The following is a 23,611-nucleotide window of genomic DNA, read 5'->3' on the forward strand; positions in this document are numbered from 1 at the left end:
GCTGAGGCTTAAGTAGGTAAACAAAGCCGCTGGGAAGCTCGAACTGGGTGGAGCTCACAGCAGCTCAAGGAAGCCTGCCTGTCTCTGTAGACTCTACCGCTGCGGACAGCGCACAGCTGCAGTCCATTAGGGAAGAGCGGGGCCGCTGCAGACCCGAACGACTCTGTCTGACAGCTTTGGGGAGAGCCGTGGATCTCCTAACGCGGAGGTTGAGATCTGAGAACGGACAGACTGCCTGCTCAGGTGGGTCCCTGACCCCTGAGTAGCCTAGCTGGGAGACATCCCCCACTAGGGGCAGTCTGATACCCCACACCTCACAGGGTGGCGTCACCCCTGAGAGGAAACTTCCAAAGAAAGAATCAGACAGGTACACTCGCTGTTCAGCAATATTCTATCTTCGGCAACCTCTGCTGCTGATACCCAGGCAAACAGGGTCTGGAGTGGACCTCAAGCAATCTCTAACAGACCAACAGACAGTCCTTCTGACTGTCAGACGGAAAACTATCAAACAGGAAGGACACCTATACCAAAACCCCATCAGTACGTCACCATCATCAAAGTCCAGAGACAGATAAAACCACAAAGATGGGGAAGAAGCAGGGCAGAAAAGCTGGAAATTCAAAAAATAAGAGCGCATCTCCCCCTGCAAAGGAGCGCAGCCCATCGCCAGCAACGGATCAAAGCTGGTCAGAGAATGACTTTGACGAGATGAGAGAAGAAGGCTTCAGTCCATCAAACCTCTCAGAGCTAAAGGAGGAATTACGTACCCAGCGCAAAGAAACTAAAAATCTTGAAAAAAAGTGGAAGAATTGACAGCTAGACTAATTAATGCAGAGAAGATCATAAACGAAATGACAGAGATGAAAACCATGACACGAGAAATACGTGACAAATGCACAAGCTTCGGTAACCGACTCGATCAACTGGAGGAAAGAGTATCAGCGATTGAGGATCAAATGAATGAAATGAAGCGAGAAGAGAACCAAAAGAAAAAAGAAGAAAAAGAAATGAACAAAGCCTGCAAGAAGTATGGGATTATGTAAAAAGACCAAATCTACGTCTGATTGGGGTGCCTGAAAGTGAGGGGGAAAATGGAACCAAGTTGGAAAACACTCTTCAGGATATCATCCAGGAGAACTTCCCCAACCTAGTAGGGCAGGCCAACATTCAAATTCAGGAAATACAGAGAACGCCACAAAGATACTCCTCCAGAAGAGCAACTCCAAGACACATAATTGCCAGATTCACCAAAGTTGAAATGAAGGAAAAAATCTTAAGGGCAGCCAGAGAGAAGGTCGGGTTACCCACAAAGGAAGCCCATCAGAATAACAGCAGACCTCTCGGCAGAAACTCTACAAGCCAGAAGAGAGTGGGGGCCAATATTCAACGTTCTTAAAGAAAAGAATTTTCAACCCAGAATTTCATATCCAGCCAAACTAAGCTTCATCAGTGAAGGAGAAATAAAATCCTTTACAGATAAGCAAATGCTTAGAGATTTTGTCACCACCAGGCCTGCCTTACAAGAGACCCTGAAGGAAGCCCTAAACATGGAAAGGAACAACCGGTACCAGCCATTGCAAAAACATGCCAAAATGTAAAGACCATCGAGGCTAGGAAGAAACTGCATCAACTAACGAGCAAAATAACCAGTTAATATCATAATGACAGGATCAAGTTCACACATAACAATATTAACCTTAAATGTCAATGGACTAAATGCTCCAATTAAAAGACACAGACTGGCAAACTGGATAAAGAGTCAAGACCCATCAGTCTGCTGTATTCAGGAGACCCATCTCACATGCAGAGACATACATAGGCTCAAAATAAAGGGATGGAGGAAGATCTACCAAGCAAATGGAGAACAAAAAAAAGCAGGGGTTGCAATCCTAGTCTCTGATAAAACAGACTTTAAACCATCAAAGATCAAAAGAGACAAAGAAGGCCATTACATAATGGTAAAGGGATCAATTCAACAGGAAGAGCTAACTCTCCTAAATATATATGCACCCAATACAGGAGCACCCAGATTCATAAAGCAAGTCCTTAGAGACCTACAAAGAGACTTAGACTCCCATACAATAATAATGGGAGACTTCAACACTCCACTGTCAACATTAGACAGATCAACGAGACAGAAAGTTAACAAGGATATCCAGGAATTGAACTCATCTCTGCACCAAGCGGACCTAATAGACATCTATAGAACTCTCCACCCCAAATCAACAGAATATACATTCTTCTCAGCACCACGTCGCACTTATTCCAAAATTGACCACATAATTGGAAGTAAAGCACTCCTCAGCAAATGTACAAGAACAGAAATTATAACAAACTGTCTCTCAGACCACAGTGCAATCAAACTAGAACTCAGGACTAAGAAACTCAATCCAAAACCGCTCAACTACATGGAACTGAACAACCTGCTCCTGAATGACTACTGGGTACATAACGAAATGAAAGCAGAAATAAAGATGTTCTTTGAAACCAATGAGAACAAAGATACAACATACCAGAATCTCTGGGACACATTTAAAGCAGTGTGTAGAGGGAAATTTATAGCACTAAATGCCCACAAGAGAAAGCAGGAGAGATCTAAAATTGACACTCTAACATCACAATTAAAAGAACTAGAGAGGCAAGAGCAAACACATTCAAAAGCTAGCAGAAGGCAAGAAATAACTAAGATCAGAGCAGAACTGAAGGAGATAGAGACACAAAAAACCCTCCAAAAAATCAATGAATCCAGGAGTTGGTTTTTTGAAAAGATCAACAAAATTGACAGACCGCTAGCTAGACTAATAAAGAAGAAAAGAGAGAAGAATCAAATAGACGCAATAAAAAATGATAAAGGGGATATCACCACCGACCCCACAGAAATACAAACAACCATCAGAGAATACTATAAATGCCTCTACGCAAATCAACTAGAAAATCTAGAAGAAATGGATAATTTCCTGGACACTTACACTCTCCCAAGACTAAACCAGGAAGAAGTTGAATCCCTGAATAGACCAATAGCAGGCTCTGAAATTGAGGCAACAATTAATAGCCTACCCACCAAAAAAAGTCCAGGACCAGATGGATTCACAGCTGAATTCTACCAGAGGTACAAGGAGGAGCTGGTACCATTCCTTCTGAAACTATTTCAATCAATAGAAAAAGAGGGAATCCTCCCTAACTCTTTTTATGAGGCCAACATCATCCTGATACCAAAGCCTGGCAGAGACACAACAAAAAAAGAGAATTTTAGACCAATATCCCTGATGAACATCGATGCAAAAATCCTCAATAAAATACTGGCAAACCGGATTCAGCAGCACACATCAAAAAGCTTATCCACCATGATCAAGTGGGCTTCATCCCTGGGATGCAAGGCTGGTTCAACATTCGCAAATCAATAAACGTAATCCAGCATATAAACAGAACCAAAGACAAGAACCACATAATTATCTCAATAGATGCAGAAAAGGCTTTTGACAAAATTCAACAGCCCTTTATGCTAAAAACGCTCAATAATTTGGTATTGATGGAACGTACCTCAAAATAATAAGAGCTATTTATGACAAACCCACAGCTAATATCATACTGAATGGGCAAAAACTGGAAAAATTCCCTTTGAAAACTGGCACAAGACAGGATGCCCTCTCTCACCACTCCTATTCAACATAGTGTTGGAAGTTCTGGCTAGGGCAATCAGGCAAGAGAAAGAAATCAAGGGTATCCAGTTAGGAAAAGAAGAAGTCAAATTGTCCCTGTTTGCAGATGACATGATTGTATATTTAGAAAACCCCATCGTCTCAGCCCAAAATCTCCTTAAGCTGATAAGCAACTTCAGCAAAGTCTCAGGATACAAAAATGTGTGCAAAAATCACAAGCATTCTTATACACCAGTAACAGACAAACAGAGAGCCAAATCAGGAATGAACTTCCATTCACAATTGCTTCAAAGAGAATAAAATACCTAGGAATCCAGCTTACAAGGGATGTAAAGGACCTCTTCAAGGAGAACTACAAACCACTGCTCAGTGAAATCAAAGAGGACACAAACAAATGGAAGAACATACCATGCTCATGGATAGGAAGAATCAATATCGTGAAAATGGCCATACTGCCCAAGGTGATTTATAGATTCAATGCCATCCCCATCAAGCTACCAATGACTTTCTTCACAGAATTGGAAAAAACGGCTTTAAAGTTCATATGGAACCAAAAAAGAGCCCGCATTGCCAAGACAATCCTAAGTCAAAAGGACAAAGCTGGAGGCGTCACGCTACCTGACTTCAAACTATATACTACAAGGCTACAGTAACCAAAACAGCATGGTACTGGTACCACAACAGAGATATAGACCAATGGAACAGAACAGAGTCCTCAGAAATAATACCACACATCTACAGCCATCTGATCTTTGACAAACCTGAGAGAAACAAGAAATGGGGAAAGGATTCCCTATTTAATAAATGGTGCTGGGAAAATTGGCTAGCCATAAGTAGAAAGCTGAAACTGGATCCTTTCCTTACCCCTTATACGAAAATTAATTCAAGATGGATTAGAGACTTAATGTTAGACCTAATACCATAAACCCTAGAAGAAAATCTAGGTAGTACCATTCAGGACATAGGCATGGGCAGGGACTTCATGTCTAAAACACCAAAAGCAACGGCAGCAAAAGCAAAAATTGACACATGGGATCTAATTAAACTAAAGAGCTTTTGCACAGCTAAAGAAACTACCATCAGAGTGAACAGGCAACCTACAGAATGGGAAAAAATTTTTGCAACCTACTCATCTGACAAAGGGCTAATATCCAGAATCTACAAAGAACTCAAACAAATATACAAGAAAAAAACAAACAACCCCATCAAAAAGTGGGGAAAGGATATGAACAGACATTTCTCAAAAGAAGACATCCATACAGCCAACAGACACATGAAAAAATGCTCATCATCACTGGCCATCAGAGAAATGCAAATCAAAACCACAATGAGATACCATCTCACACCAGTTAGAATGGCAATCATTAAGAAGTCAGGAACAACAGGTGTTGGAGAGGATGTGGAGAAATAGGAACACTTTTACACTGTTGGTGGGATTGTAAACTAGTTCAACCATTATGGAAAACAGTATGGCGATTCCTCAAGGATCTAGAACTAGATGTACCATATGACCCAGCCATCCCACTACTGGGTATATACCCAAAGGATTATAAATTACTCTACTACAAAGACACATGCACACGTATGTTTATTGCGGCACTATTCACAGTAGCAAAGACTTGGAATCAACCCAAATGTCCATCTGTGACAGACTGGATTAAGAAAATGTGGCACATATACACCATGGAATACTATGCAGCCATAAAAAAGGATGAGTTTGCATCCTTTGTAGGGACATGGATGCAGCTCGAAACCATCATTCTTAGCAAACTATCACAAGAAGAGAAAACCAAACACCGCATGTTCTCACTCATAGGTGGGAACTGAACAATGAGATCACTTGGACTCGGGAAGGGGAACATCACACACTGGGGCCTATCATGGGGAGGGGGGAGGAGGGAGGGATTGCATTGGGGAGTTATACACATGATATAAACGTCATGCACATGTACCCTAGAACTTAAAGTATAATTAAAAAAAAAAAAAAATTCAAAAAAAAAAAAAAAGAAAAAAGAATGTAGACTGCCTTATCAAAAGAAGATACCTCAAGGATTAAAATTAATTTGGTTTTAGTGCAATCCTGAGCCTTTCTGTCATTTGTACGCATGGATTGATTATATGTTTTTTGAAATGTTTAACAGCTTCCCTGCGTGTTCAACCCACTAAACATTTCCTGAGGTGTGCTCAATTTCTCTGACAAATTTTTATAAGCATACTAGCCATGAAACTATACCAATTCCCACACAAAACAGGGGACTGACTTTACTAATGAGGGCCAGCTAGGAGTGACATAAAAATTCTTTTTAGTATAAGAAGAAATGATGATTAACCCAGTTATGGCAAACGATACTTCACCATGGAACAGACTGTTCATTAACGAAGAGTACTTAACTAAGCCATAATAGCCTTTGGATCCACAGATACACATCCAGAAGTCATCGTTGCAAGTCTAATTAATCATAAACACCTGAGGCTGGGTGTGGTGGCTCATGTCTGTATTCCCAGCACTTTGGGAAGCCAAGGCGGGCAGATCACCTGAGCCCAGGAGTTCAAGACCAGTCTGGGCAACATGGCAAAATACAGTCCCCACAGAAAAATACAAAAATTAGCCTGGTGTGGTGGCATGTGCCTGAGGTCCCAGCTCCTTAGGAGGGCTGAGGTGAAAGGACTGCTTGAGCCTGGGAGGCAGAGGCTGCCTCCTACATTGCACTCCAGACTGAGTGGCAGTGAGACCTTGTCTCAAAAAAAAAAAAACAAAAACAAATCATAAACACCTGGGAAAGCTTCTAAAAATAAAACTTCCCAGAGAGGAAGGCTAAAACGAACCCTGTGGTGTTTGACTGGAATTGGAGGTCTCAGTATGAACTCATGGTTTTAAAGTATATACACAGGTAACTAGATGCACAAGCACTGATGTGTTTATACCTAGAAAACACACTCAAATATCCTAACTCTATTAACAGGACCTAGAATCAAGGATACTCTCAAAACAATGTGCGTATCTACGGCCCAGATCTTGCTTTCTAAACATCATTCTTCAATAAAAGGAACCAGGGCTCCTAGGAGAAGTGGTTGGTTCATTCCATGGCTATGGGCAGGAAAATACAAGATAATGCTGGAGCATCTTGTGGAGCCAGAGACTGGGAAATGCTCAAAATCAAAAGAGCGAGTGTATGTCACAGAAAAAACAGAAGTATACTCCCAAGAGCTAAACACAGAACAATTTGAGCAACAAAATAGGATTACTAGATTATAATCAGTTGAATAAAATATTCTTGAGTCCTCACTGATAGAATAAATTAATATGTAAGTGAGAAATGACAGCTCTTACAGATGAATTCTAATTAATGAAGAAAAAAATGAAACCAGAAACTCACTATTGGAATATATCACAGTATTATTTATGGAAGGCAAGATCCATCAATGGATGTTAAAAATAAGAGGCAAAAGTTTGAGGAGAGGCCGGGCTTGGTGGCTCACGCCTGTAATCCCAGCACTTTGGGAGGCCAAGGTGGGTGGATCACCTGAGGTCAAGAGTTCAAGACCAACCTGACCAACATGATGAAACCCCACCTCTACTAAAAATACAAAAAGAAGCTGGAAGTGGTGGCACCTGTAGTCCCAGCTCCTCAGGAGGCTGAGGCAGGAGAACTGCTTGAAGTTGGGAGGCGGAGGCTGCAGTGAGCCAAGACAGCACCACTGCACTCTAGCCTACGTGACAGAGCAAGACTCTGTCTTTAAAAAAAAAAAAAAAAAAAGTTGAAGGAGAAACAAGATGTCTGGATATTCTTGAAGTATTTTCCCCAAGATACACATTCATTACAAAAGGAAAAAACTTTTAACTCAACAGTAGAGAAACCTGGAAGACACCACCATAACCAAGTGATCAGGAAAACTTAAGACACATTCACCTCAGGGACTCCTGCTACGACTCACTGAAAAGGCCTTCAGAGATATTCTGACCAAAAACATACAACCTCAATCGAATTATCAGACAAACCGAAGTAGAGACAAATTCAACAAAATATCTGACTGGTGCTCATCAAAATATCAAGGTCATGAAAAGCAAAGACTAAAGAACTGTCACAATTGGAAGAGACTAAGGAGACAGGACAATTCAAGGTAAGGGGGTTCTGGAACAGAAAAAGGACGTTAGTAAGAAGAATCTGAATAAAGGCTGTACTTTCATTTTCAAAACAAAACAGTTATTCTTGGCCTCCATTACTGCCTTCAATTCTGCTTCAGTCTGTCTGGAAAATCCGTATTTTCTTTTGAAAGCTCCACAGGGATTCACTCAGCGATGAGTCAGATGTGGGCATCACCGTCCTTGCGACTTGTTTCTCACCCCCGGCTGCACGCTGGGAGTCACTGAGGTGCCTGGGGAATCCGCATGACCAGGCCACCCCCTCTGCAGATTCCAGTGCAAGTACTTTTAAAAGCCTCCAAATGATCCCAGAATGTAGCACATCTCAAGCTGTGTCTCAGGACCGCAGGTGCATGGAATGAGTTCCAAACCCTCTTGTTTTCTTGACAGTGAACAGAGCTGAAGAAGGGTGTAGTTCCTGTTCCTTTCCTGCCTCACTTCCTGGCCTCAAGTGATCCACCTGCCTGGGCCTCCCAAAGTGCTGGGATTACAGCTGCGAGCCACCATGCCCAACCGGGATTTTTATTTAGATCCTTGCAGAGTTGTGTCCGTCTCCTCTAGGCCAGGCCAGCAGCCTGACCTTTTGGGACATCTAAACGCACAGTGATGGAACTAAGGTGTGTTTTCCCAACGCACAAAGACTACACCTGGATCACATCTACAATACAGGGCTCACTAGGCACTCTAAGGAACTGAGTATGTCGAGTATGTAATCACGACCAAGTATCCAGGCAAACTCAACATGGTAGCATTCATATAGCCATTTGCTGGATATCTGCCCAGCTGTGTTATTCATAAACCCAGAGCAGCAAAAAATTTAGACATATTAGTGAAGGCAAACAAAAAAAAAAATTTATTTACATGCATCTATGGGGACTCAGTTGTAGCACAATAAATATTTGCTAAATGAAGACAATTTTGTTTCCTCTACATTAATAGGCTTAGCTATACAATATACAGTCTGTGTGGAGGCAGTTTGTGTGCATATATTTCTTAATCGTAAACTACTTCTAAGTCCTTCCTTACTGAAAACAGATGGGGGCATAAATATAAAAATGAAAAAAATATAAAAATGAATAATAAATAATTTTCAAACAGCCGAAACCTATTCATGTCCACAATCCCAAAACTACTCTCCCCCAAACTCCTGAGCTCATCTGTGGTGAGCATGCTTTGAAAACAAAGACTTTCAGAGAATTTAATCCCCCAAACTGCCGAACCAGTAATCTTGTATGGTCCCCCAACATATCCTCTTAGCAGGCCTCAGTTTTCATTTTAGCGCACACTGTCACTTGGCTAGTGAGCCTACCAAAGCACACCTGTAGGTTTACTAGAATCTTCTCCCTCGAATGCAGCTACTTCTGCAAGGCTTAAGGAACCATCACCCATTCACAGCTCAGTGGCAAGAGCACAAACACTCCTAAAACTTAGGGGAGTTAGGAGGGAGGAAAGGTATCGCTTTCAAGCCCAAAGTTATTAGCTGTGGAGAGTGGGAGCTAAAACATGGTTTTGAAAATGGAGCTCAGAAAATGTTTATCTCAAAAATTTTGGTGAAACCTGGCCCTTATCCAGAAAGAAAGAGGAAATTCTTGCAGTAGCCCTTCTTCCCCCCTTGTTCTAGGACTCAGAACTCTGGTTGAGTTCTCTGGCTAATTATGAGACAGTTAGGTATAGTAACATCAATTTCTATGAGGAAACAAAATTCCACTCAATTAAATACTTTTTTGAACACTGGCCATGCTAGACTGGAGGAACATAATTAGTTTTAGACTTATTCACCTAGAGTTGTTCTAGGAATCTGGGCAGCAATCAGTCATGACAATGTGTTATGGGTAGAGTTCCCCACAACTAACCTCAGCCCCACCCCAAATTCCAGGTGGACTCAGGGTTTCCTAACTTAGCATGAAGCACTCTGCCTCATATCATGTGCCCCACCTACAGGGTGACTTGCCACCTCCGACCACGGTTTGTGTTATTAAAACTGGTTGAGCTTTTTGGCATCAACCAGAGGTGCCCAGGTCCTTTGATAAATAGCTCGCAGAGATGAGGACTGAGGGGCACTGCCCTCAGGGCTTCCTGGAGTCCCCTGCAGCTGGTGAGGATGTGAAGACCCAGGATCAAGCCTCACTTCTGCTGGAGAAGAGGTCTGGGCTCTGTGCCAGGGGTTCTCTCTAACAGGAATGCTCAGGTGACCTCTAGAGTCCCTGCCAGCTCTAAACTGCAGAAAGGCTCCAATTCTATAAGCATTTCTGAGGATTACAAGTTTGGCTAAGAACTCCTGTAGTATATTCTGCCCAAACGTTAAAAAAAAAAAAAATGCAATCAAAGTGATTTTTTAAAATGGGGTGAAAATATGGCCAGTAGATTATTCTGGGACTTCAGGGTATTTTAATATAAAATAATTTAGCCTTTTCTTTAGCAAATAAAGGTATTGTCTTCACTTGTTTCAAAAAATATGAAAACATGGTCTTTGAAATTTCCATGTTTCTAACAAAGCACAGAAATGTTCTCATGGTTTTCTAAATCATGAGATGATACATTTATATTCCCAAATCACAAAACCATGAGAAAAGACTCTTTCAAAACTTAAACTGTCACCTTACAAGAGGGGTGTCCAGAAAGGATGTGACTTGTAAGGAGTGTTCAGGTCACAGAAGGCCTGGACCCTGAGAAACAGGGTTCTCCCTCTCACCACACACACCCAGGTTCTAAAGTCAAACTCCTATATAATCATTACAGGCTACTAAGCAGATATCAGATCCTTATCCCAAACGTTAGCATTAAGAAAACTCATGTTTCTCACGGGACAGGGAGGTGACTCACTAGACTTCAATGTTCTAATGGCAACATAAAACCGAACCGTTAATAGAATGCAGCCTAAGCAAACACCCCTTGACCTCTTTCTGGAAAACACCAGCAGACACAAGTCCCAAGAACTTCCTGTGAGGGACAGTTTATGAGGGTTAGTGCTACTTAATAAATGGATTTTTAAAGTCTTTCGTAAAAAGTCAGCAAGGTTCTCTATTCTCCCTTCTGACCTTAACAAATGTGAGTCAGCCTGTATATGTATACACTCTATAATATTAAAATGTTGATTTCAAAACCAAACTGTCTCCCTTGGTAGCACCTGACTCTTCCATTCATATTCAAACCACATCTTCCCATTAGTCCCTGAGAACTCTGAACAAGCACACTTTTACTAACAGATCCAAAAGCAAAAAGCAGAGTGTGATAACATTTTTAAAGATAATAAACATTTGTATAACCTTAAAACTAAAATCAGATTATGAGCCACAGATTTCAGAAACTAATTTTTGTCTCACTGATTTTACGCTTGTTTTCATAAAAATATCCATCCTTAATTTTAAAAAATAAACTTGAAAATACGTGTTTACTTACTACTATTTTTAAAGGAAAGCTTCCACAGGTAGAATTATACTGTCCTCAAGTCAACTGATTTTGTTTCCTTAATGCAGATTTCTGGGACTTACATTAAGCTTATATAACTTGTTCTAAGTTATATCTTGTAACAAGAGAGAAAACTCTGGATTAAAAAAGTTCAGACAATTTATATTTTCCCCATGTATTTCAAGCTTACAAAAATTTCTTGTTTATGATCACAGAAGAAAGCAACTGCAGCCACTCTCTATCATATATCCAAATACAACGTCAGCTTCAAGATATTAGTTTACCCTTCCAATAATTTTTATGGCTAGGCCAACAAAACCTGTAACACTTTTATATGATTTTTACTACTACACTTAAATGCAAAGAGAATGTGAAACCAAATATACTATTTTTGAAACGTAATTTTTAAAAATTCTCAGTTTAAAACAGCAACTTCATTTTTTTCCTAGAAAAAAAGTCTTGTTAAATAATAACAAATAGAGACAGTAGAAAGATGGTATAGTGAATGAAGGAGGGTAGGTAGCCAAAGACTTCTGTTCAACATAGCACTTAGAAGTTAATAAAATTCACTACAGCATTTTCCTAAGAAAGGACATTAGTCTTTTTGTTTTGGTGGGTGCCGTCCCCTCTTCTCTCAGTAGTGTCCAGATTGAGCAAGCAGGGAAGGGAAGAGGCACATTGGGAGATGTAACTCACCAGGATACCAGGAGGGGACTTGTCATGGTAAACATCTTGAGTTTTACTTAATGAGCCTTCACAAACCTCCTCATCTTCCTTATCTTCTTCTAAGTAAAACATCTTGAAAATCAACTAGCATGTCTTTTTTCAGAGATGAAGGTGTATAATCAAAACAGAAAGCTGCTCTCTTGATAAACTAGGTACAAACTGCTTGCAGACACAGTTATATGGCTACAACGGAAAGGAAATGGTTCTAACAAAAAAAAAAAAGCAATGCATACACAAGTTTACCAATGAGATTTGCTCAAAATGCCTCAACCCCTTCTCCCCAAAGGAGATAAGCAGGGGCATGGGACAGGTTGTGCCATGTGTTTACACTGATAGGCACCAAGACCTGCCCAATCACATGATGGCCACTGCAGCTTCCATCACACAGGACAGGGATTGAGTTAATGATTCTCTAAACCAATCACATCCTCATTTTTAAGAAATTAAAACAGCTACTATACATATGGAGAGTGATCTTATGTAAGCTAATCATGTAAGGGAAGTCATTTACATACATTTTCCCAGCAGCAGAGAGCTTCCCAAAGTCAGACAGATGACATGCTTCAAAGAGCCTAACTACTGAACACTTTGACTTTGTCAGACTGGCATGACCCAAGACATTCTCACAATTCTGGGAGGCATCCTGCTCAGCACTGACTATAACAAGCAGAATTTACTTCATTTCAAGAATATGATAATGCAACATTGTAAAATTCAAATATTCCCGGTATTTCTTTGGCAGCTCTCAGTAAGTCAACACACAGTAAATTCAACTGAATTTTTCTAAAAACCGAAAGCACACTTAACTCACATGGACAAACATATTAGATTTCTGATTTAAGATATACTATTTTTTTTCATACCATTGTCTAGGCTTGTGCTGTTCATCACAAACAGCCGTGAGCCACATGTGGCTACTGAGCACTGGCAATCAGGCCAGCACCAACTGCAGTGTGCTCCAAGGGTAAGGTACACACTGGATTTCCAAGACTAAGAATGAAAAGAGAATAAAATAATCTCATAATTTCAAACATATATAACATGTTTAAAGAATATTTTGGATATACTGAGTTCAATAAGGTATTACATTTACTTTTACCTAGTTTTTTCCTTTTCCACTTTTTAAAATGTAATTACTAGAAAATCTGAAACTATACATGTGGCTCACATTATATGTCTATTGGACAATGCTGCTCTCAAACCCCGAGAAAATCTTGAGCACAAGGTGGAGAAAAGGACATTCAGGCAAGTTACAGGTAAGGAAGAACTAAGGACAACCGGATTGTTTATCACTCCTTTAAAGTATTTCATTCATCAACAATACACTAGCTGATCCACATCCATTTAATGATCTTCACAGTAAACCTTTTTCTCTGCATGTAAACTTCACAAAAGACAAAATTTTCAAATATTTGACCAAGTAATAGGTGTTTGGTGATGTTTAATACAGTAACACACCACAAAGGTTCATATAATAAAAATGTTAAGTGGCAGAATTAAAAACCTATTTCATCAAAATTAGAAATGGCAAAACTTATCTTGCACGCAGCACGTTTTCCTGCTTGCCTTCTAGCCCAGCAGATAGTAATGTGGCCTGCAGTACAGCAAAGTGCCCAGTCACTTGCAATCTAATTCAATACACATCAGGTACACAAACTCCTACTTTCAGAAAAGAACTGTTTAGGATTTTATGGTCTAAATTTTATGCAATGAATAAAATTTAAATCTCTTCATCCATGATCTACTGCAGCTCAGGATCCTTGGCATCAGATGGTAGTGATAACAACCGGATATTGGGGTGCTGCCGGTGGAGAAAAGTGGAAAAAGTCAGAGGTCAGCAAGAAGGGGAGGCTAGCAGGAGAAAGAGAGATTAAAGAGAAACCTGGCCGGGCGCGGTGGCTCAAGCCTGTAATCCCAGCACTTTGGGAGGCTGAGACGGGCGGATCACGAGGTCAGGAGATCGAGACCATCCTGGCTAACATGGTGAAACCCCGTCTCTACTAAAAAATACAAAAAGCTAGCCGGGCGAGGTGGCGGGCGCCTGTAGTCCCAGCTACTCGGGAGGCTGAGGCAGGAGAATGGCGTAAACCCGGGAGGCGGAGCTTGCAGTGAGCTGAGATCCGGCCACTGCACTCCAGCCTGGGTGACAGAGCGAGACTCCGTCTCAAAAAAAAAAAAAAAAAAAAAAAAGAAACCTAAGAAGGTGAAAAAAAGAAAAGTTAGAGGGGCAGGGGAAGTAAAATGTAGAAGAGATGAGAAAATATTCAACTGGATAGCAGAAGAAGGGGAAAACTGTAAGGAGGGTGGAAAGAAGACAGACAAAAACCATATCCATTTTAAATGTGAGTAAACTAAGGTCCACAAAGAGGTCAGGAAATTAGCCCAATGTCACCCAACTGGTCAACAAAGGTGCCAGGACAAGAAGCCTCCCAGTTTCGGATTCAGTGCCTTTTTGTGTTATGCCAAACAGAGACCAAGAGAGAACATGCTGGAGATCGGCAGGAGGAGGCTGACAAAAGGCAGGAGCAAAGGCTTAGCAAGTGAGGCGTGGTGGAGATCCAGCAGGAGAGGTCAGTGGGTAGAATTCTGTTCAGCAACTCTTGTCTACAACGCAACTTACACAACAAGCGGAGTGCCAAGGCCAGTCATTTGGGGTTTCCTGCTAGTGTTTGTATTGTTTCCTTGTTTTAGCTGATGACTCCCAGAATGTCCTGACTGCAAGGAACATGTACTATGGACCCATCAGAAGTGAGCTCATTTTCTAAACATCTGTGTTGCCAACAGGCACACACCTACAGTTTCCTCCTATGGCCACCTGTGGATCACCCTGATCTTCAAGGCTAGTAGCCAAAGTTCTGCTTCCAGCCCCCCATCTGTAAGGTGACACTTTTCAGTCTTCATGGATGAATGTTAAAATCACAACCAACAATTCTTAATCATCCCTATGATTTTCAAAGGAAAATGTTACTGTATTGTCAAACTTTTTCTCTACAGGCTAAAATAAGAATAAATGAATACTGAGAAATGCTACTTTTCACTTTTGCATAATATCTTCAATGATCTTTTTTTTAAAAGTGCGTAGAATTTGGAAGTCTTTTTCCCAAGACTTAACTCTTAAAAAAGTCTAACTTAGGGAAACAAAGCTAAAATGCTAGGAAAAACAGAATCTTGTTCAGATTCCACAACTTAAAATGATGCTAAGTAAAATATACACCTTCTTTGTTTTTATTTTTCTACTACTAATCCCATAAGTATTGATATACAGGGCTTTTTTAAGAGGATGTAACGATGTATTTAAAACTTTCTAGCTAGAATTTGCTTACCTGAAGCTGTACTAAGCTGGTTCAACAGAAATACCTTTACACCACAAGTGTGTTATTTTACCATAAAACATGAAAATAACTGTACTCCCCCAGTGGCCACACTGTGGCAACACAACACCTTGCTCCTGGATTACCAATGAAGATGTGACAAAACCAAAGTTTTGATTATTTAAAAATCATGAAAAGATTTTATAACCTCAATTACAAAGAATTTCATAACACCTACCAGAATTCTTCTATAGTGAAGAACTTAGGTGCATTTCTGCATTTTCAAGGCCCCTCATGACAAAGGGAACATGTAAAGGACCATGGCTCAACTGAAACAAACGTCGTTTTCATTTAGAGCCAAATGGCTCTCACCATCTACACTAAAGCATATGAAGTGTTTCTTCTCCTAAATGGAATCACTTATAATTCACTGTTTATGAAAACAACCCCAAAGGGACTGACTTTTTATTCAAAACCAAAAGTCCTCTTGCTACCATTCTTGGGTTTCTCAAACATTTGTAGTTTAACTGCTCATTGGGTAATGGTTAAATAGTTTACTCAAGTTCCAGTGTTCCATAATATCCTCATACAATCTCAAAATTCTAAACAAGATAGCTAGTGGCTGGCAACGTCACTGAACTGCGAGTGAATAATCAAAAGCAAGCAGATCTTTCCAGGAACAGAAGAGGAAAAACAAGGGAGGGTCTCCTGAGGTCAGAGGCCCAGCTTAAAGTGCCTCTCGCAAAGATAAACTTCTTTGAAGACTTGTCATTTATCTTTAAAATTCACACATTTTGTAGTCTATTCTGATAAGTCTATTTTTTTTTTAATGTGGGGGAAAAAAAAAAGAAGACTAACTGGCCAAAGCTTTCTTCTACCAAGTTCAAAGCTTAATGCAATACATTTACTGTAAGAATTAGAATACGTTCGGTGTGCACATCGCAGTTTAAGGAGCTTAGGACCAAACAACCTCTGTGGTCTAACCCTTCCAACACAAATGTTCCAGGTCAAGCTTTTACCCACTCTTTGGAGACGAGAGAGACAATACCGAGAGTTGCCTGGCTGTAGCAGTCAAGTGTATCTGAACATTAAGAGAGTAAAGCTAAACAGCCTAATTATGGATCAGAAGAATTATGGCCTGACTTGTGTCACAACTTTTGGACAACGTTTTCAACAAATTGAAGTCAAAAGAAATGGAAAACCCTCCGTTCTGCTCAGGCAGGAGTCCTGAGGCCTCAGTTGCTTGACAGGGGTGGAGGTCGGGGGCGAAGAGGGGGCCTGTTAATTGCATAATGGTTTCTGTTTAAATGTGTCTTTTTCTTCTCCCATTTCACCTCTGAACAGCAGTTTGCACAGTGATGACACCGTTAAGTATACGATTTTCTGTACTAGGGTTATATTACCCCCATTTAATTCAAACTCAAAAATCCTGTTGAAATGCAAGTCTTACTATCGTCAAATTTTAAAACACTAAATAATTTTCAAAGCATAGTGCTTTAATCTTCTCAGAAGCAAATTACTTGTTATAGACTCACAATAACAGAGGCGGCCCAGTGCATCACAACAGTGAGGCCAAGTGAAGGTACTGGAAGAAGCTAGTGCTGGGTTCCTATACTCCAGATCAAAAAGGGAGACAGTTTAAAGCTTGCCCCCCAAAAACAGCAACAAATAACAAATGAAGGTGAGCAAGAGTTGATTACATCATTAAGACAATCCAAAGAAAATATAAGTGAAAATTATCACAAAATGTATCGGCAACATGTAGGAACCCCGCATCCTCTCATTCCTTTACTTGTTTTTTTCCACGTGGACATTTCAGGTCCATCTCCGACTCCAATTTTCTCTTCTATAGCTGGTTCCCCACAACAGTTCTAACTCAAGATTTTCTCAACCACCTGAAAAACTGGTGATGGTTATCTAAATTATTCTGTTGCTGTGATCTCTTTCAAACTATTACTTAAAATTATTTAATTTAAAAGATACTTGTAATCAGCTGGTACTCTTCTTCCTGCTACCTTCTTCCATCTATAGAAACGAATGGCTGCTATAATGTTAAGTACTGTACTTAGAAACCAGGTGGGTGGATCGCTTGAGCTCAGGAGTTCGAGACCAGCCTGGCCGACACAGTGAAACCTCATCTCTACTAAAAATACAAGAATTAGCTGGGTATGGTGGCTCATGCCTGTAATGCCAGCTACTCAGGAGGCTGAGGCAGGAGAATCGCTTGAACCCTGAAAGCGGAGGTTGCAGTGAGCCAAGATCACACCTGGGCAACAGAGCGAGACTGCCTGTTCTGCAGCCTGGGCAACAGAGCGAGACCATGTCAAAAAAAAAAAAAAAAAGAATAATCACGAGCAGGCCAGATGGGTAATAAATTACTGACCTGTAGCCTTCAATGGGTCCCCAACAGAATCTGGCAACCCTCATTGGTTTCTGTGGTCAGCTCTCTCTCCCAATTACTGGTTCTTTTTCAAACTTCCATGCTCCTCAACCTGACTCTATTCTGTCACTCTATTTCCCCACCAGAACGTACAACATTCCATATTCTTGAATGCAGACTCATTTATGCTCTTCAGGAGAAACAGCAAAAATGACTAATATACTTTGCTAGGAGAATAAAGAATTTAGTTTCACAATGTTTAGAAATTCTAATGCTATATTTAAGTCTGTTATGAAGAATTTTATTTAACTGGTGAAATTTAAATTAAAATGAAAAGTAACTGAATTCTCAGATTACACTTAGTGAATCTGCCTACTTCAATCCAAAGCTCGACTAAGATGTGTAAGAAAAAAACTGAAACACTGATACTCAGTTGTATACATAAGTTATATTCTACACATACAGATGAATCCGATTCCAGATGGTGGCAGTAACTGCATTCTCCAGTGAGGGTAAAGCCTCAATGCACTAAGTAGTAAAAGGGGAAAAGTTAGTCAGCTTTGCTAGTCTTTCAAGTTAAATGCTGGTCATGTCTAAGATTTAACCTTGTAACGTCAAGACACAGGATTCAAAAAGCAAAGAGGCATCTGAAAGTTGTAACAGTAGAAGAAATACGCCCTCTTGTAAGGATAAAGCACCACTGAAACAGAACAAGTGTGACATTTCATTTTATTTTTCTTCCAGACTCAGCATACTTCATACAAAAAGGCTCTCTCAGGAACAGGGCTTTTCGTTTGTGTAAAAATCCTTAGCCTTTGCAACAAATTAATTGTATTCAATTTTAAAAAGCATACTTCAAGTACAACATAGGTATTTATATTGAAATCATAGAAGAAAACACAATCCGGGCAGCCAAGCACTTTTTATTTAGTATTTACTCTAAGCCACACCCTGGAATTAATCCTTTGCATATATTATCTCTGATCTACACAATTTTCGTGAGAGACAGATTTGCTTTATCTCTATATTTTACAGATGAAGAAATGGAGATTTAGAGACAGGTTACTTAAATATCCAAGGCCAAACCAGCTAGAAGTCAAGATGTCTTCCACAGGACCTTCTTAGACTCATTATTTAAGCTGAAACTCAGATTTACTATGCTAAGTATTTTTAAAATCTCAAACATTATGTAATGCATCTAAAAGAAAAAAATGCCTAGGAATAAATTTAAGCAAGGAGGTGAAAGCTTGTACAACTAAAATTGAAAAATCACTGACAAAACAATTAAAGATAACCTCAGTAAATAGAAAGACATCCGTGTTCACGAATAGGAAGACTCAATATTGTTAAGATGCCAATATTATCTAAAGTGATCTTCTAATTCAAGGCAATCTCTATCAAAATTCCCAAAGCCTCAAATTCATATGGAGTTACAAGGGGCCCTGACTAGCCAAAATAATATTGAAAAAGAGTGAAGTTGGAAGATTTCCATTTCTTGATTTCAAAACTTATTATAAAGTTACAGTAATCAGGCTGGGTGCAGTAGCTCACACCTATAATCCTAGCACTTTGGGAGGCCAAGGTGCGCAGATGACTTCAGGTCAGGAGTTTGAGACCAGCTTGGCCAACACGGTGAAACCCCATCTTTACAAAAAACACAAAAATTAGTCAGGTGTGGTGGCAGGCTCCTGTGGTCCCAGCCACTCAGGAGGCTGAGGCAGGAGAATCACCTGAACCCAGGAGGCGGAGGCTGCAGTGAGCCGAGATTGCACCACTGCACTCCAGCCTGGGTGACGGAGTAAGACTCTGTCTCAAAAAAAAAAAAGTTACAGTAATCAAAACAGTGTGGTACTGACATAAAACAGACATACAGACCAACTGAATAGACTTGAGAGTCCAGAAATAAACCCAAACATTTATGGCCAATTGATATTTGACAAGAGTGTCAAATCCACTGCATGGCAGAAAGAACAGTCTCCTCAACAGATGGTGCTGAGACAACTAAGTTTCTATATGCAAAAGAATGACTCGGAACCCTACTTTACACCGTACTAAAAAATTAACTCAAAATGGACCAATGACCTAAAATCATAAAACTCTTAGAAGAAAACACAGATCTTGGATTTGGCAAAGGATTCTCAGATGTAACACCAAAAGCATGAGTAACAAAAAGTAGATAAACTGGATTTCACTCAAATTACTTTTTCTGTATCAAAGGACGTTATCAAGAAAAAGACATCAGACAGAATGTGAAATATTTGCAAATCGGGGAGTTTAACTCCAGAATACATTTAAAAATTCCTACAACAAAAAGACAAATGATTCAATTAAAATATGGACAAAATATCTAGATAAACCCCTCTTCAAAGAAGACAGACAAAATGGCAAATAAATACATGAAAAGATGCTCAACATCATTCACCATCAGAGAAAGGCAAATCAAAACCACAATGATACCAATTCATACCCACTATGACGGCTAACGTTTCTGTAAAAAGGGAACAGAGTGGCCAATGGCTGTGACTACTGCAATACATACCTCACCCATGACTCTCCATTTATGAGAAAGACATACTGCCGTGGTAGGAAACAGAGAGAATGTGAAAGGTTACTATTAGAAATGGATGGAAGAACAGGCTCAGAGCCTGACTGACAAAACAAGGGTTGCATTTCAACAAGGAACGATATTTCCTACTTCAATCCCTGTTCCTCCGCCGGCAGGAACAATGATACCACCTCCCTCCAGTCTTCTGGGTCCTCCTCACCCTGGTAAGATGCCAGCAGCCCATATGGGGCCCCCTCCTAGGATGATGCCAGTGGGACCTGCTCCTGGAATGAGGCTGCCCATGGGAAGCCACATGCCAATGATGCCTGGGCCCCCAATGATGAGACCTCTTGCTTGTCCCATGATGGTGCCCACTTGGCCCAGAATGACTCGAGCAGACAGAAAGGATAGAGGGGAGGCCTCCCTATGTTATACTATATTACTTGTTCTACTTCACCAGGAGATCACAATGCTGTGACTCTGGGTGTTTTCCTAGCAGCCTGATACAGGAAAGGTGCTCCCCCTTCCTATTAAAGAGAGAACAGTTTTGGAGTGGAGAAGTGGGACAAAAAAAGTGCAGTTTTTATTTATATTGTGAAATATGAAAATAAAATTGTCAACATTTTTTAAAAAGAGAAAAAATATGTTAGAAAGAAAACTGGAGAAACTGAAACACTTGTGCACTGTTGGTGAGAAGGTAAAATGGTGTAACCACTGTAGAAAACAAGTTTGGTGGTTTCTGAAAAGCTAAATATGGAATTACGAGGCTAGGCACAGTGGCTCACACTGTGGGGGACTAAAGTGGGAGGATCATGTGAGCCCAGGAGTTAGAGACCAGCCTCGGCAACATAGTGAGACCCTGTTTCTACAAAAAATAAACAAAATAAGCCAGGCATGGTGGTGTGCACGTATAATTGCAGCTCCTGAGAAGGCTAAGGTGAGAGGACTGCTTGAGCCCAAGAGGTCGAGGCTGCAGTGAGCCAAGACCACGTCACTACACTCCAGCCTGGGCGCCAGAGTGAGATCCTGTCTCAAAAAATAATAAGGCCGGGCACAGTGGCTCACGCCTAGAATCCCAGCACTTTGGGAGGCTGAGGTAGGTGGATCATGAGGTCAGGAGTTCAAGATCAGCCTGGCCAACATAGTGAAACCCCATCTCTACTGAAAATACAAAAATTAGCTGGGCATGGTGGCAGGCGCCTGTAATCCCAGCTACTCAGGAGGCTGAGGTACAGAACTGCCAAACCCAGGAGATGGAGGTTGCAGTGAGTTAAGACAGTGCCACTGCACTCTAGCCTGGATGACAGAGTGAGACTCCATCTCAAAAACAAACAAACAAAAAGTATAATAATAAAAAATAAATAAATACAGAATTGCCATATAATCCAGCAATTTCACTCCCAGGTATATACACAAAAGAACTGAAAACAGACATTTGTATACCAGTGTTCATGGCAGTATTATTCGCAACAGGCAAAATGTGGAAACAGCACAACTGTCCATCAACAGATAAATGGAGAAACAAAATGTGTTCTATCCATGCAATGGAATATTACTCAGTCATGAAAACAAGTGAAGTTCCGATACATGCCACAACATGGATGAACCCTGAAAACATGCTAAAGGAAATAAGCCTGACACAAATATCATATGATTCCAATTATGTGAAATATCTAGAATAGGCAAATTCATAAATAAAAGGTAGATTAGACGTTACCAGGGACTGGGGGAAATGGAGAGTTATTGCTTAATGGTTACAGAGTTTGGGGTCATGAAAAATTTTGGAAATAGCAGTGATGGTTGTACAACATAGTAAATGTAGTTAATATCACGAAATCATAAATTCAAAAATGGTTGAATCTTGCTACAATAAGAAAATTACGCAATGGGGCCAGGCACGGTGGCTCACATCTGTAATCCCAACACTTTGGGAGGCCAAGGGAGGAAGATCACTTGAGTTCCAGGAGTTCAAGATCAGCCTGGGCAACACAGTAGTGAGATCTCCTCTCTATAAAAAATTTTTAGGCCGGGCGCAGTGGCTCATGCCAGTAATCCCAGCACTTTGGGAGGCCGAAGAGGGTGGATCATGAGGTCAGGAGATCAAGACTGTCCTGGCTAACACAGTGAAATCCCGTCTCTACTAAAAATACAAAAAAAAAAAAATTAGCTAGGTGTGGTGGCGGGCACCTGTAGTCCCAGGTACTCGGAAGGCTGTGGCAGGAGAACAGCGTGAACCCAGGAGGCGGAGCTTGCAGTGAGCCGAGATAGTGACACTGCACTCCAGCCTGCAATAGAGCAAACCTCCGTCTCAAAAAAAAAAAAAAAAAAATTTAAATATTATTAGCCAGGTGCGGTGGTGTGCATCTGTAGTACTCAGACGCTGAGGTGGGAGGACGGCTTGAGCTCAGGAGGTTGAGCATGTAGTGAGCCATGTTTACACCACTGCACTCCAGCCTAGGAAACAGAGCGAGGCCCTGACAGAGGAAGAAAAAAAAAAAGAAGAAAAGGAAGAAAGAAGGAAGAAGGAAAAAAGGTAGAAGAAGAAAAATAGGAATAAAATTATGCAATAAAACTAATTGAATGTAAAGCAATGTCAATACAGTCCACAGTTTAAAGTGAGAATATATTCATTCTTGGCTACAAATATCATCTTCTATTCCTATACTGTTACAAACTTCCTAGGTTATTCGAACAACTCATTGAATATCATTAGCCCTCAATTTCCTCACCCAAAAAGTGAATTTCTAGACAATTTCTACGTATCCTTCTAGGTAAAACAATCTGACATTTCAAAAACCATGGCTTTCTGGGTGTTCAACTCTACTAAGCACAAAGCAAAGTATTTCCCACAACTTAGTTTTTACCATGAGCTTGGTAATTCCACAGTAGTAATTTCAACAAAAAAATTACATGTAACTTTCATTTTATGTATACCTACACACAACAGAGAGCTTCTTCCTTCCGTCAAAAATTACATTGGACCACAACAAATTCACTTCTGATCTCAACGCAAATTCCTAATCTCAGCTTCTAAACATCTAGAAGTAACCCTAGAGAATATATAGCCCGTGAGTAGTCTGTGCTACTCTCATTTCTGAGACCCCAACTAAGCTTTGCAATATACCCTCTTTACAGAAAACATGCAAACCAGCAGCATACGTGCATTCCCATACAACCATACACAGATTTGTGCTCAGAGGATCCGATGGAACCCTGCTATGGTTAGTCTTCAGACCGCAAGTAAAGAACCCCTGATTCTAGACCACACTGCTATTTGAAAGATGAGAGCATACACGCATTGAAAAAGTCAATCACTTCCTAGTCAAAGTAGTTAAAACATGCTCAATCTAGCCTTACATTACACAGTAACAGCCCTTAAAATGAAGTGGTGCAGACTGTACATAAACGTACGCCTATCATTCAAAAACTTCCCCGGTG

The 23,611-nt window shown here is 40.5% G+C and overlaps 2 protein-coding genes across 6 annotated transcripts in view; one reads left to right on the forward strand and one right to left on the reverse strand.

Moving 5' to 3' along the window:
- The window catches only part of LPIN2 (lipin 2), a 104,449-nt gene that overhangs the window by 56,033 nt on the left and 24,805 nt on the right, over positions 1-23,611 (reverse strand). Inside the window, exon 1 of one of the 5 annotated variants that reach the window (XM_033178214.1) lies at positions 11,908-12,133. The exons of 2 other annotated variants lie outside the window; for them this stretch is intronic. In XM_033178214.1, coding sequence (XP_033034105.1) covers positions 11,908-12,009 — 102 coding nt within the window. In that variant the 5' untranslated portion in view covers positions 12,010-12,133. Of the gene's footprint in view, positions 1-7,810; positions 8,193-11,907; positions 12,134-23,611 lie in introns of those variants that run through there. 2 more of the 5 variants (XM_033178216.1, XM_033178220.1) reach the window with 2 other exon arrangements.
- LOC117064257 (U1 small nuclear ribonucleoprotein C-like) lies at positions 13,674-21,037 on the forward strand. The gene is given in 3 exon segments (XM_033178504.1): positions 13,674-13,770; positions 20,127-20,217; positions 20,219-21,037. Coding segments are annotated over 3 exon segments (621 nt in total). The 3' UTR covers positions 20,652-21,037.

The sequence above is a fragment of the Trachypithecus francoisi genome, unplaced genomic scaffold (assembly GCF_009764315.1).
Source record: "Trachypithecus francoisi isolate TF-2019V2 unplaced genomic scaffold, Tfra_2.0 Lachesis_group19, whole genome shotgun sequence".
NCBI lineage: Eukaryota > Metazoa > Chordata > Mammalia > Primates > Cercopithecidae > Trachypithecus > Trachypithecus francoisi.